The 14,548-nt window shown below is 42.2% G+C and overlaps 1 protein-coding gene across 9 annotated transcripts in view; it reads right to left on the bottom strand.

Moving 5' to 3' along the window:
* The window catches only part of rtel1 (regulator of telomere elongation helicase 1), a 182,808-nt gene that overhangs the window by 17,603 nt on the left and 150,657 nt on the right, over positions 1–14,548 (bottom strand). For all 9 annotated transcript variants that reach the window (XM_072240347.1, XM_072240390.1, XM_072240382.1 and 6 more), the window contains one exon: positions 10,539–10,682. In XM_072240347.1, coding sequence (XP_072096448.1) covers positions 10,539–10,682 — 144 coding nt within the window. The remainder of the gene's footprint in view (positions 1–10,538; positions 10,683–14,548) is intronic.

Here is a 14,548-nt window from a genome sequence, read left to right as displayed (position 1 = left end):
TATCGAAATAAGCAGTAAGACGATTCAGAATTGTTTTTGCTCACTGCAGCTTCAAGATTGAGACTGGAGATGCCAAAAAAGCCAGGAGTGAAAATGAAACAACTTCATTACTTCAACAGCATAAGCACTACGAAGAATTTGAAGGTATCGGCACTTTTCTCAAATGTTGCAATGTAAATGAAGATTTGAAGAATGCAGTCAGTGAAAGCATTGTATGAAGGCAATCCATTATCTGCACTTGGTGTCTGCGCTGATTTTGTTCATTTAGTCAAAAGAACATGGCAGTGTACACTGGATGAATTCCTCTGTCGATAAATAATGGGAACTAACACACAGTTTTATACTACTCTATTAGTATTGGTAGTGTTCTAATTTGTTCTGTATTTCATTTAAATACACCCAGAACCTGCATAACACTACCCAGCATAATGCTGATTTGTTACAATGCGTCTATTCAATCCTTTATTGAAATTTTAAAAAATGACAAAAATTCATTCACACACGTCCATTTACGTAATGTAATAATGACCCTGCATAGCGTTGATTTATATAGCATTCCAACTCTAAGGAATGCATCCTCAGCGTTAAACAGGTCCCAGTAGACATAATTTGTTACTCTATCAAACTGTAGTTTGCCTAATTTTATACCTCTTTAACTATTTCCACGAAAGTTTGGAGCTACGAGCTTTGTCTCTTCATTTCTCTGTGAACTAAGATCTGGATCCTGATTAAACCAAAACTTTTGACATGAGGATTTACATTTAGCTCCTCACATTGACCTTTGCTTTTGAAGATAGCGCATACTCTGGGAAACAATTTATGGTTTTGATGAACCCTGTTATGGACTATGCAAATATTAATTTTAACAAATTCCAGATGGTGTGCTTTTCCTTTTTCTTTTTATGGTGAGAAAATCCAAATCAAGCTTGATTCATCACGGTTACTTAATGGCTGAAGAATAAGCTTAGTTTCAGAATCATTAGTGGTCCAAGCAAAATAAGAATCAAATCCGAAACCATCTAACCGTATAAGAAATATTCAACACGTGCATGCCAGCTTGAAAGCAGGGGAATAATCGGACAATAAACCCTAAAGTGAAAGTAGTTATTGTTCTGCAAAAAAGAGTTATGCAATATGAGGAACTACACGATTTGCATTTCCTGGAAAATTAACCTTGGGAATTCCAGATTGTTCAGCTTTTAAGAACAAATGTTAGTCACAACTGTGGGTTATAAAATTTCTTTAGCTTCTTTTAAAGCTTATTGCTAGAAAATAAACCTTTTGCAGTAACTTCTGCTGTAATCTTCATATTGTTATATTGCAAGCAACAAACAAAAAATGCTTGAGGAACTCAGCAGGTCAGACAGCCTTATGGTGGAGGGTTGGGGTGGCGGGGAATGGACAGTCGACATCCAGTCCAGATGAAAGGTCTCAATTTGAAATACTGTCCGCCCATTTTCCTCTACTGATGTTTTAGATCTGCTGAGTTCCTCCAGCTTTCTGTGTTATTCCATATTCCAGCAACTGCAGTCTCTTGTGCCTCCATTTGTAAACTATATTGAAGTAGTCTGAGTTGAACAGGCACCTTGTTATGTCATGATGAAATATACACACAGATTTCAAGAGTCCAGGACTTTCCAGAAACTGTAACACTTTGATTTATTAATGTGATGCATAAATTTGCAATTTCAAATTTCTTTTTAAATCAATAAGCTGATTGGCAATGGAGCATGCAGTGAAATACATATTTTTTAAACCTCAAGGAATAAAATAATTTGTTTAAATTTAAACAGGACTTAAATTTCACATTCAGTCTGGGCTCTTGGATTTTACTCTGTCTCTTGGATTCTAGGACACCATGGTGAAGACCACAAGACCATAAGATATTGGAACAGAATTAGGCCGTTTGGCCCGTCTAGTCTGCTCCGCCATTTCATCATGGCAGGTCCATTTCTTTCTCAGCCCTAATTTCCTGCCTTCTCCTCGTATCCCTTCATGCTCTGACCAATCAAGAATCTATCAACCTCTGCCTTAAATATAAAGACTCGACCTTCATAGCTGCCTATGACAAATAATTCCACAGACTCACCAAACTCTGGCTAAAGAAATTCCTCCTCATCTCTGTTCTAAAAGGACGCCCCTCTATTCTGAGGCTATGTCCTCTAGTCTTAGACCCTCCCACCATAGGAAACAGCCTCTCAACATCCATTCCTTTTAACATCTGATAGGTATCAATGAGGCTCCCTCATTCTTCTGAATTCTAGTGAATACAGGCTCAGAGCCATCAGGCATTCTTCATGACAAGCCATTCAATCCTGCAATCATTTTCATGAACCTTCTTTGAACCCTCCCCAGTTTTAGCACATTCTTTCTAAGAGGCCTAAAACTGCTCACAATACTCCGTGAGGCTTCACCAATGCTTTATAAAGCCCCAGTGTTACATCCTTGCTTTTATGCTCTAGTCCTCTTGAAAGGAAAGCTAACATTGCATTTGCCTTCCTCACCACAGACTTATCCTGCAAATTAGCCTTTAGGGAATCCTGCACAAGAACTCCCAAGTCCCTTTGCGCCTCAGTTTTTTGTACTTTCTCTCCATTTAGAAAATAGATAACCCTTTCATTTCTTCTCTCAACACTGTATTCCATCTGCCATATCTTTGCCCACTCTCCAAATCTAAGTCCTTCTGTAGCCACTTTACTTCCTCAAAAGTAAATGGGGTGTATGGGGTGTCAGGGAGGGGTAGCACCTCTGGTGGGGGAACATGTCGCGTCCTTTTCAGGGCGGTTAGTCCACCTTTGGTCCCCACCTGGCACTCAGCTCTCACCTGTGGCTCCCCGTAGCTGTTTGCATGCAACAGTGGCCACACCCCAGGCAACGGCTTCGACAAGCCGGCTAAACCAGGTGAGGGTAGCCGACGGGTCTCAAACCCTCGGTGAGATAGGGAGTTGTCTATCCCAGCATGTGAAGACAGACTCCGGCAGATTGAGCGGACGAGACCAGCGGAAGGTCCAACGGTCAAGAAGGCGGTCTCTGCAAGCGTCGTGGAACGTGTAGAGCAGGACAAGACACAGAAGGCGTCCTGGTCATCCACTGCGCCTAGTCCCATCTCCAGCCGTCTAGACTCTGTCTTGCCACTGGATCCAGATGGGAATTGGGAAGAGAGAGTGAGGCTGACGCTGCGCAACTCTCCCTCACTTAAATCCAAATCATGCGCTAGTCTCAACACCATCATTATGGTGTCCAGGTCCTCTTCGATGTCAACGATGGATGAACAACCAACCAACTTCCTCAAAACTACCTGCCCTCTGCCTATCTTCATATCGTCTGCAAACTGTGCAACAAAGCCATCAATTTCACCATCCAAATCATTGACATAAAACGTAAAAAAAAATCGGTCCCAACATAGACCCCTGTGGAACATCACTAGTCACCGGCAGCCAGCCAGAAAAAGCTCCCTTTATTCCTACTCTTTGCCTCCCGTCAATCAGCCACTTCTTGAGCCATGATAGAATCCTTCCTGTAATACCATGGGCTCATAACTTGTTAAGCAGCCTCGTGTGTGGCAGTCTCAAAGGCCTTCTGAAAACTAAAGTGCACAACGTCAACCAATTCTCCTCTGTCTATCCCACTTATTTCTTCAAATAATTCCAACAGATTTATCAGGCAAGATTTTCCCTCGAGAAATCCATGCTGACTATGACCTATTTAATCACATACCTCCAAGTACCCCAAAACCACATCCTTTACAATTGATTCCAACATCTTCCCAAACACTGAGGTCAGACTATAATTTCATTTTCCTGCCTCTTCCTTCCTGAAGAGTGGAGTGATATATGTAAAATTTTCCAGTCTTCCAGAATCTATTAATTCTTGAAAGATCATTACTAATGCCTCCACAATCCCTTCAGCTACCTCTTTCAGAACCCTGGGGTGTACACCATCTGGTCCAGGTGACTTAGCTACCTTCAGACCTCCCAGTTTCGCAAGAACCTTCTGCCTAGTAATAACTTCAAGATCTCTGACTTCTGGAACTAACACCATACTGCTAGTGCCTTCCACAGTGAAGACTGATGCTAACAACTTTTCAGTTTGTCTATTTCCTTGTCCCCCATTACCATCTCCACAGTATAATTTTCCAGTGGTCCGATATCCACTCTTGCCTATTTTTACACTTTATGTATCTGAAGAAACTTTTGGTATCATCTTTAATATTATTGTCTAGCTTGCTTTCATAGTCTATCCTTACCTTCTTAATGACTGCTTTAGTTGCCAAGCTTCACAATCCCCTAACTTCATACTAATTTTTGCTCTATTATATGCCTCCCTTTGGCTTTTATGTTGGGTTTGACTTCTCTTGTTAGCCACGGTTGTGTCATCTTGCCTTTAGAATAATTTTTCCTCTGTGAGATGTATATATCCTGTGCCTTCCGAATTGCTTCCAGAAATTCCAGCCATTGCTGCTCTGCTGTCACCCCTGGCAGTGTGATTTTCCAATCAATTCTGGCCAACACCTCTCGCAAGCCTCTGTATTTCCCTTGACTCCACTGTAATACTGATAAGTCTGTCTTTTGTTTCTCCTTCCCAGATTTCAGGCTGAATTTGTTCATATTATTATCACTTTCCCCTAAGGGTTCTTCTACCTTAAGCTCTCAAATCAACTCCAGTTCTTTGCATAACACGCAATCCAGAATACCTGATCCCCTTGTGAGCTCAACCACGAGCTGCTCTAAAAAGCCATGTTGTGTGCATTCCAGAAAATTTTCCTCTTGGAATCCAGCACCAACCCAATTTTCCAAATCTACCTGCATACTGAAATACCCCATGACTATTGTAACATTGCCCTTTTGGCATGCATTTCCTATCTCCCATTGTAATTTGTAGACCACATCCTTACTACTATTTAGGGGCCTGTATATAACTCCCATCAAGGTTTTTACCCTTGCAGTTCCTTAGCTCCATGCACAATGATTCAACACCTTTCGACCCTATGTCACATCTAATGATCTGATTTCATTTTTTACCAGCAGAACAACGCCACTCCTTCTTTCTTCCTGCCTGTCCTTTCGATACAATGTGTATCCTAGGACATTAAGCTCCCAGCTATAAGCTTCTTTCAGCTATGAGTCAGTGTGCCTACAATATCATACATGCCAATCTGTAACTGTGCTAAAAGTTCATCTACCTTATACCATAAACTGCGCGCATTCAAATATAACACCTTAGTCCTATACTTTCTCTTTTTGATTTTGTCTGCCTTTTACGTTGCAACTCATCCTGTAGACTACAATTTTGCCCTATCATCAGCCTCTCCTTGCTAGGAGTCTCACTGCACATTGCATCTGTTTGTAAACCAACTATCTCATCTTCAGCACTATCACTCTGGTTTCCACCTCCCTGCCAAGCGAGTTTAAACCCACCCGAACAACTCTAGCCAACCTGCCCACAAGGATATTGGACTCCCTTGGGTTCAGGTGTAACCCGTCCATTTTGTACAGGTCATACCTTCTCTTGAAGAGATCCTAATGATCCATGTATCTGAACCCCTGCCCCCTGCATCAGTTCTGCAGCCATGCATTCATCTGCCAAATCATCCTTTTCTTACCCTCACTGGCACATGGCACAGGCAGAAATCCAGAGATTACCTTCTTGGAGTTCCTGTTTCTCAACTTTCTACCTAGCTCCCTAAAATCTCTCTTCAGAACCTCCTCACATTGTCTACCTATATCATTGGTGCCAATATGTACCAAGACTTCTGGATGCTCACCCTTGCTCTTGTGAATGCCATGGACCTGATCCGAGACATCCCTGATCCTGACACCAGAACCTGCCACGAAGCTCTGCATTTTAAATCTTGAATGCAGACTCGCCTGGAACGTAGCACTTTTCATTCGCTCAACTCAGAGAAACTGATGCGAAACCCTGCCTTTAAAATCTCAATTGCCCTCCTGATTAAAAGATAGCTCTTTTTATGCAGTCCAGACGCTGATTGTTGTTAACTCAAAGAAAGCTGCCGCGAAGCACTGCTTTTTAAACCTCAATCACCATCCTGATTAAAAGGTAGCTCTTTTTACACAGCCCTGACATTGATTGTCCAACTCCATGGTAAAATGGTGCCAGTTTCTATAGAATCATAGAAACCTAGAGCTCAAGAGCTCACAAATGATACGTACAATTATAAAGTTGATGCTGCCTAAAAATAAAAGCTATGTTAATTATCTAGCTCAGCAGTTCTTCACCTTGCAAGTTTCAGCATGTTAAATTTCTTCCAGGTACCTTTTGAATGGATTGAAGAGTTCTACCTCCTTTGTGGCTAGTGATTCTATCATCTTTGGGTGACAAAATATCTCTTTGAATTCCTTCATTGGATTTTGACTCCTGCTAAGTGAACAAAGCTTTTCCCACTCACATAATTGAGGCTTCGTGCACTGCAGTCCTAAAGAAAACAATCCCTACCTAGTAACACACATAAAAATTGCTGGCGAATGCAGAAGGCCAGGCAGCACCTATAGGAAGAAGTACAGTCAACGTTTCGGGCCAAGATCCTTCATCAGGCGCAAAGAAGGTGGGAGGAGAAGATGGCGGTGCGACACAGCTCACAGCGGCCACGCCGCTGGTGATGTCTGTTATCTGTCAAGTAGGGTGCCATACACAATCCTGATTTGATGGAGACAGACGTGAGAGCACGGAAGAACATTTGGTGAAACTTCTGAAATGCTTGCTTTGCTGCCGCTGCTACTGTGTGATTCAGAATCTCCGGAGGGAAAGGCCCCGAGTCCTCGGCTTTGCCGGGGGGGATCGAAGCGCTCAGCAGAGAATGGCGCTCGGTGTCGGAGGCACAAAGTTTTCCGACGGACTCAGAGTCCGCAGTGGTCGGGTGCTTCCAATGGTGTGCCATCTGCAAATTTGCAGCACTTGGAGGTTCATGGCAGGAAGAGTTTCTCCCTTCTACGGTCTGCGTGAGATGATGAGGCTATCCAAACTTTGAGACTTTTTTTTTAACCATGTCCATGGTCTGCTCTTTATCAAATTACAGTATTGCTTTGTACTGTTGTAACTATATATTATAATTATGTGGTTTTGTCAGTTTTAGTCTTGCTTGTCTTGTGTTTCGGTGATATCATTCTGGAGGAACATTGTATCATTTTTTAATACATGCATTTCCAAATGACGATAAACGAGGACTGAGTATCCTCATAATCTAATCTTAACAGTTGGTGAGGTGTTCTTTTCATGAAATTCTGCACCTTTTTTTTCTCCAAACATACCTTTGCTCATTGCGGCCAGAAAGTTCTATTTTAACTTCATCAATCCACAGGACTTGTTTCCAAAACGCATCAGGTTTGTTTAGATGTTCCTTTGCAAACTTCTGATGCTGAATTTTGTGGTGAGGACGCAGGAAAGGTTTTCTTCTGATGACTCTTCCATAAAGGTCATATTTGTGCAGGCATCGCTGCACAGTAGAACAGTGCACCACCACTCCAGAGTCTGCTAAATCTTCCTGAAGGTCTTTTGCAGTCAAACAGGGGTTTTGATTTGCCTTTCTAGCAAACCTACCAGCAGTTCTCTCGGAAAGTTTTCTTGGTCTTCCAGACCTCAACTTGACCTCCACCGTTCCTGTTAACTGCCATTTCTTAATTACATTACGAACTGAGGAAACGGTTATCTGAAAACGCTTTGCTATCTCCTGCTTTGTGGGCATCAATTATTTTAATTTTCAGAGTGCTAGGCAACTGCTTAGAGGAGCCCATGGCTGCTGATTGTTGGGACAAGGTTTGAGGAGTCAGGGTATTAATAAAGCTTTGAAATTTGCTTAACTTGGCCTTTCCTAACAATGACTGTGAACAACCCATAGCCCTAACAAGCTAATTAAGGTCTGAAACCTAGGTAAAAGTTATCTGAAAGCTCAAATCTCTTGGGGTGCCCAAACTTTTGCATGGTGCTCCTTTCCTTTTTTCACTCTAAAATTGTGCAAAACAAAGATAATACACTAATCTTGTTGAAAGGAATGTTTCATCTTTAACTTTATGACTTTATGACTTTTGGAGATCAGTTCATCTTCTACTCACTTAACCATTCACAGTAACAGAAATTTTGACCAGGGTGCCCAAACTTTTGCATGCCACTGATTCAAATTCCTTGGTGCCCACATTTCCGAGGATCTGACCTGGTCCCTGGACTCCTCCATCCTGATCAAAAAGGTGCAACAGCGCCTTTATTTCCTGCAGAGCATCAAGAAAGCTCACCTCTATCCCAGGATACTGACGGACTTTTACCGCTGTACCATTGAGTGCATACTCACCAACTGCATCTCAGTGTGGTATGGCAATTGTCCCGTATCGGACAACAAAGCACTCCAGCATGTGGTGAAAATTGCCCAGTGGATTATTGGCACCCAATTACTCACCGTTGAGAACATCTACCATAAACGCTGCCTGGGCAGGGCGAAAAGCATTATCAGGGATGCATCTCACCCTAACCATGGACATTTTACTCTCCTCCCATCTGGTAGGCGCTACAGGAGCCTCCGCTCCCACACCAGCAAGCACAGGAACAGCTTCTTCCCTGAGGCTGTGACCCTGCTGAACCTCTCATCACAGTGCTAAGCAGTATTGCATCCGTATTGTACTGTCTCAGTACTTATACATTTGTGTGCTGTAGCACTTTTTTTATTCGCAGTTATTTTGTAAATAACACTATTCTTTGCATTTCTGGTCAGATGCTACATGCATTTCATTGGCTTTGTATCTGTACTCGGCATAATGACAATAAAGTTGAATCTAATCTAATCTATATCCGTACTCCAATTGTGGTCTACCTAGTACTTACAGTTCTTCAATCCCCTCCCTGTTCTTGTATTCAATGCCTCACCCCATAAACCCTGCCTGTTCTTATGTTCAATGTCCTTGGAGCATTCTTTAGTGTATTTCAGAATCAGTGACATTTTCCATTAGCAAGTACAAACTCCATAAAAGCCACAGCACCATTTTACAAAACTTCATGTAAAACATGCATTCCATTAGTCTTGCTCCTCAGCCACTTCTAGGGCAGCATGTGCACTGGGACTCCAGCCGTACATGAAAGATTTGACAAGTAGGGCCCCTCTCAGGCCTAGACAAGCAAAGTTTGGCACCAATTTGAAAGTTTGGACAATGAGATGTTCTGGCAAATGACTTAATGACTTTAACAGACCGCCCAGTAAACTATCCACCAGGATCCATCATCTCCTTCACCACACCCCTTCCTAATAGGTTTTGAGTCCTGATGAAGTGTCTCGGCCCAAAACATCAACTCTTTACTCCCTTTCATAGATGCTGCTTGGCCTGCTGAGTTCCTCCAGCATTTTGTGTATGTTGTTTTGGATTACCAGCATCTGCAGATTTTCTCATATTTGAGATTTTGAGAATGTTTTATGCAGACGATGACTTGTGGTTCTTCTGGATGAAATGTTCTATCAAGGACAGGAGGAACAGAAGAATGCTGCTGAAAGGAATGTTCTATGGCAACATAGCCAACATTATCCTTCACAATATTGGAGAAAGACAGAATTCCAGTACATACAGTATTGTATTTGGTATTGCACCAGGATCTACGTACAACTTGATGTAGCCATACAGAAAGGTAGTCTTTAGCATGAAAGACAAGTTAGACACATTTTCTGCCACTTTCCTTGGAGATATATACAGTGTATTTTTGATATTGGGATAAAACAGAAAGTGGTTTGGGCAACTGCACTTGAATACTGAGGTGCAGGGCATGGTATCCTGTATATGATGACCAGCTTCTTTCTCCAAGTGGGAGTGGTAGCTGTTGTTAGAATCCAGTTTCTGCTTCACCCTAACTACAGACAATGTTCAGCTTATGATGAATATCCCAGCTCCCCTATACCATACTCCCAGAACCTACAGATAGTCAGAACTGACAATGCAGGGACATTGGATAACTTGGAGCGAAAACCAAAGAATGTGACCTCACTTTTGCCTGACCCTTAACCTACTACAAACCGGTTTCAGATGCCAATCAATCTGCAGACCTATCTTGAGTTGCATTTAAAGATGTACAAGGTTCGTCCTGAGTGGCACTGCTGTCTGGGCTCAGCTAACCTCTTTTGCCCACATCCTTCTAGATGGGCTCAGCAAAGGATACAATGTAACACACAAGAAAAAGAAGAAAGGGGAACCTGTCTAATTCCTGATTTCCCTTGATTTACTGAAAAGCAAACACTCATTAGTTATTTCATAATTTGCAACATTTCCCATTATAATATCTTAACTGGAGGTACATATGGTTACAGTAAAACCAGACAAATTATGGCTGAGATTGGTTGTTGGAAAGTACCCGTAGATACTTCCTATCTGTTGTCTCAACAGTAAATGACAGTGAGTGTTTAATTTCATCTGCATTGTATCTTGAAGGGAAACATGAAGAAAGCTTTTTTCGCAGGCTCTTGCACTAAACAAGTTATGCAAAATTGATTTCTCCTTAAGAGGAACTGATCAGAAATGAACATATTCCAGTTAATGAAGGTTTAAAATACATACCTGCATCAGTTTCCTGTTCTCTCTTCTGCCTCTCTTCTCGTGGAATGGCATGCTCTGGTTTAAATCCACAACCTTCACCAGTCAAATTATAGCAGGCTTCATCAAACATCTTCTTGTGATGTGGGCGAACAAACTGATAAAAATCTGTTTGTAAGGAAATGTATTAGAACCACAAAATATCTCAGAATGTTCGTTTGTCATTATTATGCAGCATTTGACAGCACTCCAACCTGATATAGCTAACATAAAATCACAATTATGAAGCAGTATTGGAGTTCTCCATCGCCATGCCTGGATCCATCTAACCTCTTTACGTTCAAGTTTATTATCATTCACCCTACACATGTAGACAGCTAAATGGTGCCAAGGTGCAAAACAATATATGTAGCCACACTCACCACATATAGATCCAATCCAGCACATACAGACACAAAACAATATTAGCACAAGTCCATGAGTGGCATGGCCTGGAGACTGACAGATTGACATAAAGTGCAAGGTGTAGGATTATGTAATATTCCTGGAACGACTGTAGTAAAACAAGGAAGAGTATAAACATGTGAAACAGCAGCAATAAGTTGTTGTACTTAAATGCACGCAGCATAAGGAATAAGGTGGATGATCTTGTCGTACAGCTACAGATTGGCAGGTATGATATTGTGGCCATCACTGAGACCTGGCTAAAGGATATGTGTCTCTGGGAGCTGAACGTCCAAGGATACACGGTGTATCAGAAGGATAGGAACGTAGGTAGGCAGAGGGGGAGGCGTGGCTTTATTGGTAAGAAATGATATTAAATCATTAGAAAGAGGTGATATAGGATCGGAAGGTGCAGAATCTTTATGGGTTGAGCTAAGAAATAGCAGGGGTAAAAGGACCCTGATGGCAGTTATTTATAGGCCTCCAAACAGCTGCAGGGATGTGGACTACAAATTACAACAGGAAATAGAAAAGGCTTGTCAGAAGGGCAGTGTTATGATAATTGTGGGGGATTTTAACATGCGAGTAGATTGGGAAAATCAGGTCAGCACTGGATCTCAAGAGAGAGAATTTGTAGAATGTCCGTGAGATGGCTTTTTAGAACAGCTTGTTGTTGAGCCTACTAGGGGATCGGCTGTACTAGATTGGGTATTGTGTAATGAACCGGAGGTGATTGGAGAGATTGAGGTGAAGGAACCCTTAGGAGACAGTGATCATAACATGATTGAGTTCACTGTGAAATTAGAAAAAGAGAAGCCGAAATCTGATGTGTCGGTATTTCAGTGGAGTAAAGGAAGGTACAGTGGCATGAGAGAGGAACTGGCCAAAGTTGACTGGAGAGAGACACTGGCAGGAAAGACAGCAGAGCAGCAGTGGCTGGAGTTTATGCGAGAAATGAGGAATGTGCAAGACGGGTATATTCCAAAAAAGAAGAAATTTTCGAGTGGAAAAGGATGCAACCGTGGTTGACAAGAGAAGTCAAAGCCAAAGTTAAAGCAAAAGAGAGGGCATACAAGGAAGCAAAAATTAGTGGGAAGAGAGAGGATTGGGAAGTTTTTAAAACCTTACAAAAGGAAACCAAGAAGGTCATTAAGAGAAAAAAGATTAACTATGAAAGGAAGCTAGCAAATAATATCGAAGAGGATACTAAAAGCTTTTTCAAGTATACAAAGAGTAAAAGACAGGTGAGAGTAGATATAGGACTGATAGAAAATGATGCTGGAGAAATTGTAATGGGAGATGAGGAGATGGCAGAGGAACTGAACAAGTATTTTGCATCAGTCTTCACTGAGGAAGACAGCAGGATACCGGACACTCAAGGGTGGCAGGGAAGAGAAGTGTGCGCAGTCACAATTACGACAGAGAAAGTACTCAGGAAGCCGAATAGGCTAAAGGTAGATAAATCTCCTGGACCAGATGGAATGCACCCTCGTGTTCTGAAGGAAGTAGCTGTGGAGATTGTGGAGGCATTAGCGATGATCTTTCAAAAGTCGATAGATTCTGGCATGGTTCCGGAGGACTGGAAGATTGCAAATGTCACTCTGCTATTTAAGAAGGGGACAAGGAAGCAAAAAGGAAATTATAGACCTGTTAGCTTGACATCCGTGGTTGGGAAGTTGTTGGAGTCGATTGTTAAGGATGAGGTTACAGACTACCTGGAGGCATATCACAAGATAGGCAGAACTCAGCATGGATTCCTTAAAGGAAAATACTGCCTGACAAACCTATTACAATTTTTTGAGGAAATTACCAGTAGGCTAGACAAGGGAGACGCAGTGGATGTTGTATATTTGGATTTTCAGAAGGCCTTTGACAAGGTGCCACACATGAGGCTGCTTAACAAGATAAGAGCCCATGGAATTACGGGAAAGTTACATACGTGGATAGAGTGTTGGCTGATTGACAGGAAACAGAGAGTGGGAATAAAGGGATCCTATTCTGGTTGGCACCCGGTTACCCGTGGTGTTCCACAGGGATCAGTGTTGGGGCCGCTTCTTTTTACATTGTACATCAACGATTTAGATTATGGAATAGATGGCTTTGTGGCTAAGTTTGCTGACGGTACGAAAATAGGTGGAGGGGCCGGTAGTGCTGAGGAAACGGAGAGTCTACAGAGAGACTTGGATAGATTGGAAGAATGGGCAAAGAAGTGGCAAATGAAGTACAATGTTGGAAAGTGTATGGTTATGCACTTTGGCAGAAAAAATAAACGGGCAGACTATTATTTAAATGGTGAAAGAATTCAAAGTTCTGAGATGCAACGGGACTTGGGAGTCCTCGTACAGGATACCCTTAAAGTTAATCTCCAGGTTGAGTCAGTAGTGAAGAAGGCGAATGCAATGTTGGCATTCATTTCTAGAGGAATAGAGTATAGGAGCAGGGATGTGATGTTGAGGCTGTATAAGGCGCTGGTGAGACCTCACTTGGAGTACTGTGGGCAGTTTTGGTCTCCTTATTTAAGAAAGGATGCGCTGACGTTGGAGAAGGTACAGAGAAGATTCACTAGAATGATTCCGGGAATGAGAGGGTTAACATATGAGGAATGTTTGTCCGCTCTTGGACTGTATTCCTTGGAGTTTGGAAGAATGAGGGGAGACCTCATAGAAACATTTCGAATGTTAAAAGGCACGGACAGAGTGGATGCGGCAAAGTTGTTTCCCATGATGGGGGAGTCTAGTATGAGAGGGCATGACTTCAGGATTGAAGGGCGCCCTTTCAGAATAGAAATGCGAAGAAATTTTTTTAGTCAGAGGGTGGTGAATCTATGGAATTTGTTGCCACGGGCAGCAGTGGAGGCCCAGTCATTGGGTGTATTTGAGGCAGAGATCGATAGGTATCTGAGTAGCCAGGACATCAAAGGTTATGGTGAGAAGGGAGGGGAGTGGGACTAAATAGGAGAAAATGGATTAGCTCATGATAAAATGGCGGAGCAGACTCGATGGGCCAAATGGCCTACTTCTGCTCCTTTATCTTATGGTCTAATAAAAGACAAAAAGTGAGCAGTGAAGGATGACAGACTGTCTGTAAGTTAGGAACTGACTCACTGAAAGTGGAGTACAGCTGGCAGAACATACTCTTAAAAGTTTTCTGTATTACCTTTGAAGTAGCATAGTATCATTGAGTCATGGAACATAAGGGTACAGAAACAGGCCCTTAGGCCCATGTAGTCCATGCCCAACAATTAATCCGCTTAGTCCCATCAATCTGCACACGGATCATAGCCGTCCCTATCTCACAGCTGCATATCTATCCAAATTTCCCTTAAAAGTTGTAATCAAACCTGCATCTACCACTTCCACTAGCAGCTTGTTCCACAATCTCACCACCTTCTGAGTGAAGAAATTCTTCCTTATGTTCCCCTTAAACATTTCACCTTTCACCCTTAACCCATTACCTTTAGTTCTAGTCACACCCAACCTCAGTGGAAAAAGCCCGTTTACATTTGGCTCATCTATACCCCTCCTAATTTTGTATACCTCTGTCAAATTTACTATCATTCTTCTATGCTCCAGGCAATGAAGTCCAAGCCT

The sequence above is a fragment of the Mobula birostris genome, chromosome 2 (genome assembly GCF_030028105.1).
Source record: "Mobula birostris isolate sMobBir1 chromosome 2, sMobBir1.hap1, whole genome shotgun sequence".
Taxonomy (NCBI): Eukaryota; Metazoa; Chordata; class Chondrichthyes; order Myliobatiformes; family Myliobatidae; genus Mobula; species Mobula birostris.
The sequence above is the reverse complement of the archived record's forward strand: the minus strand, read 5'-3'. Positions and strand labels throughout refer to the sequence as shown.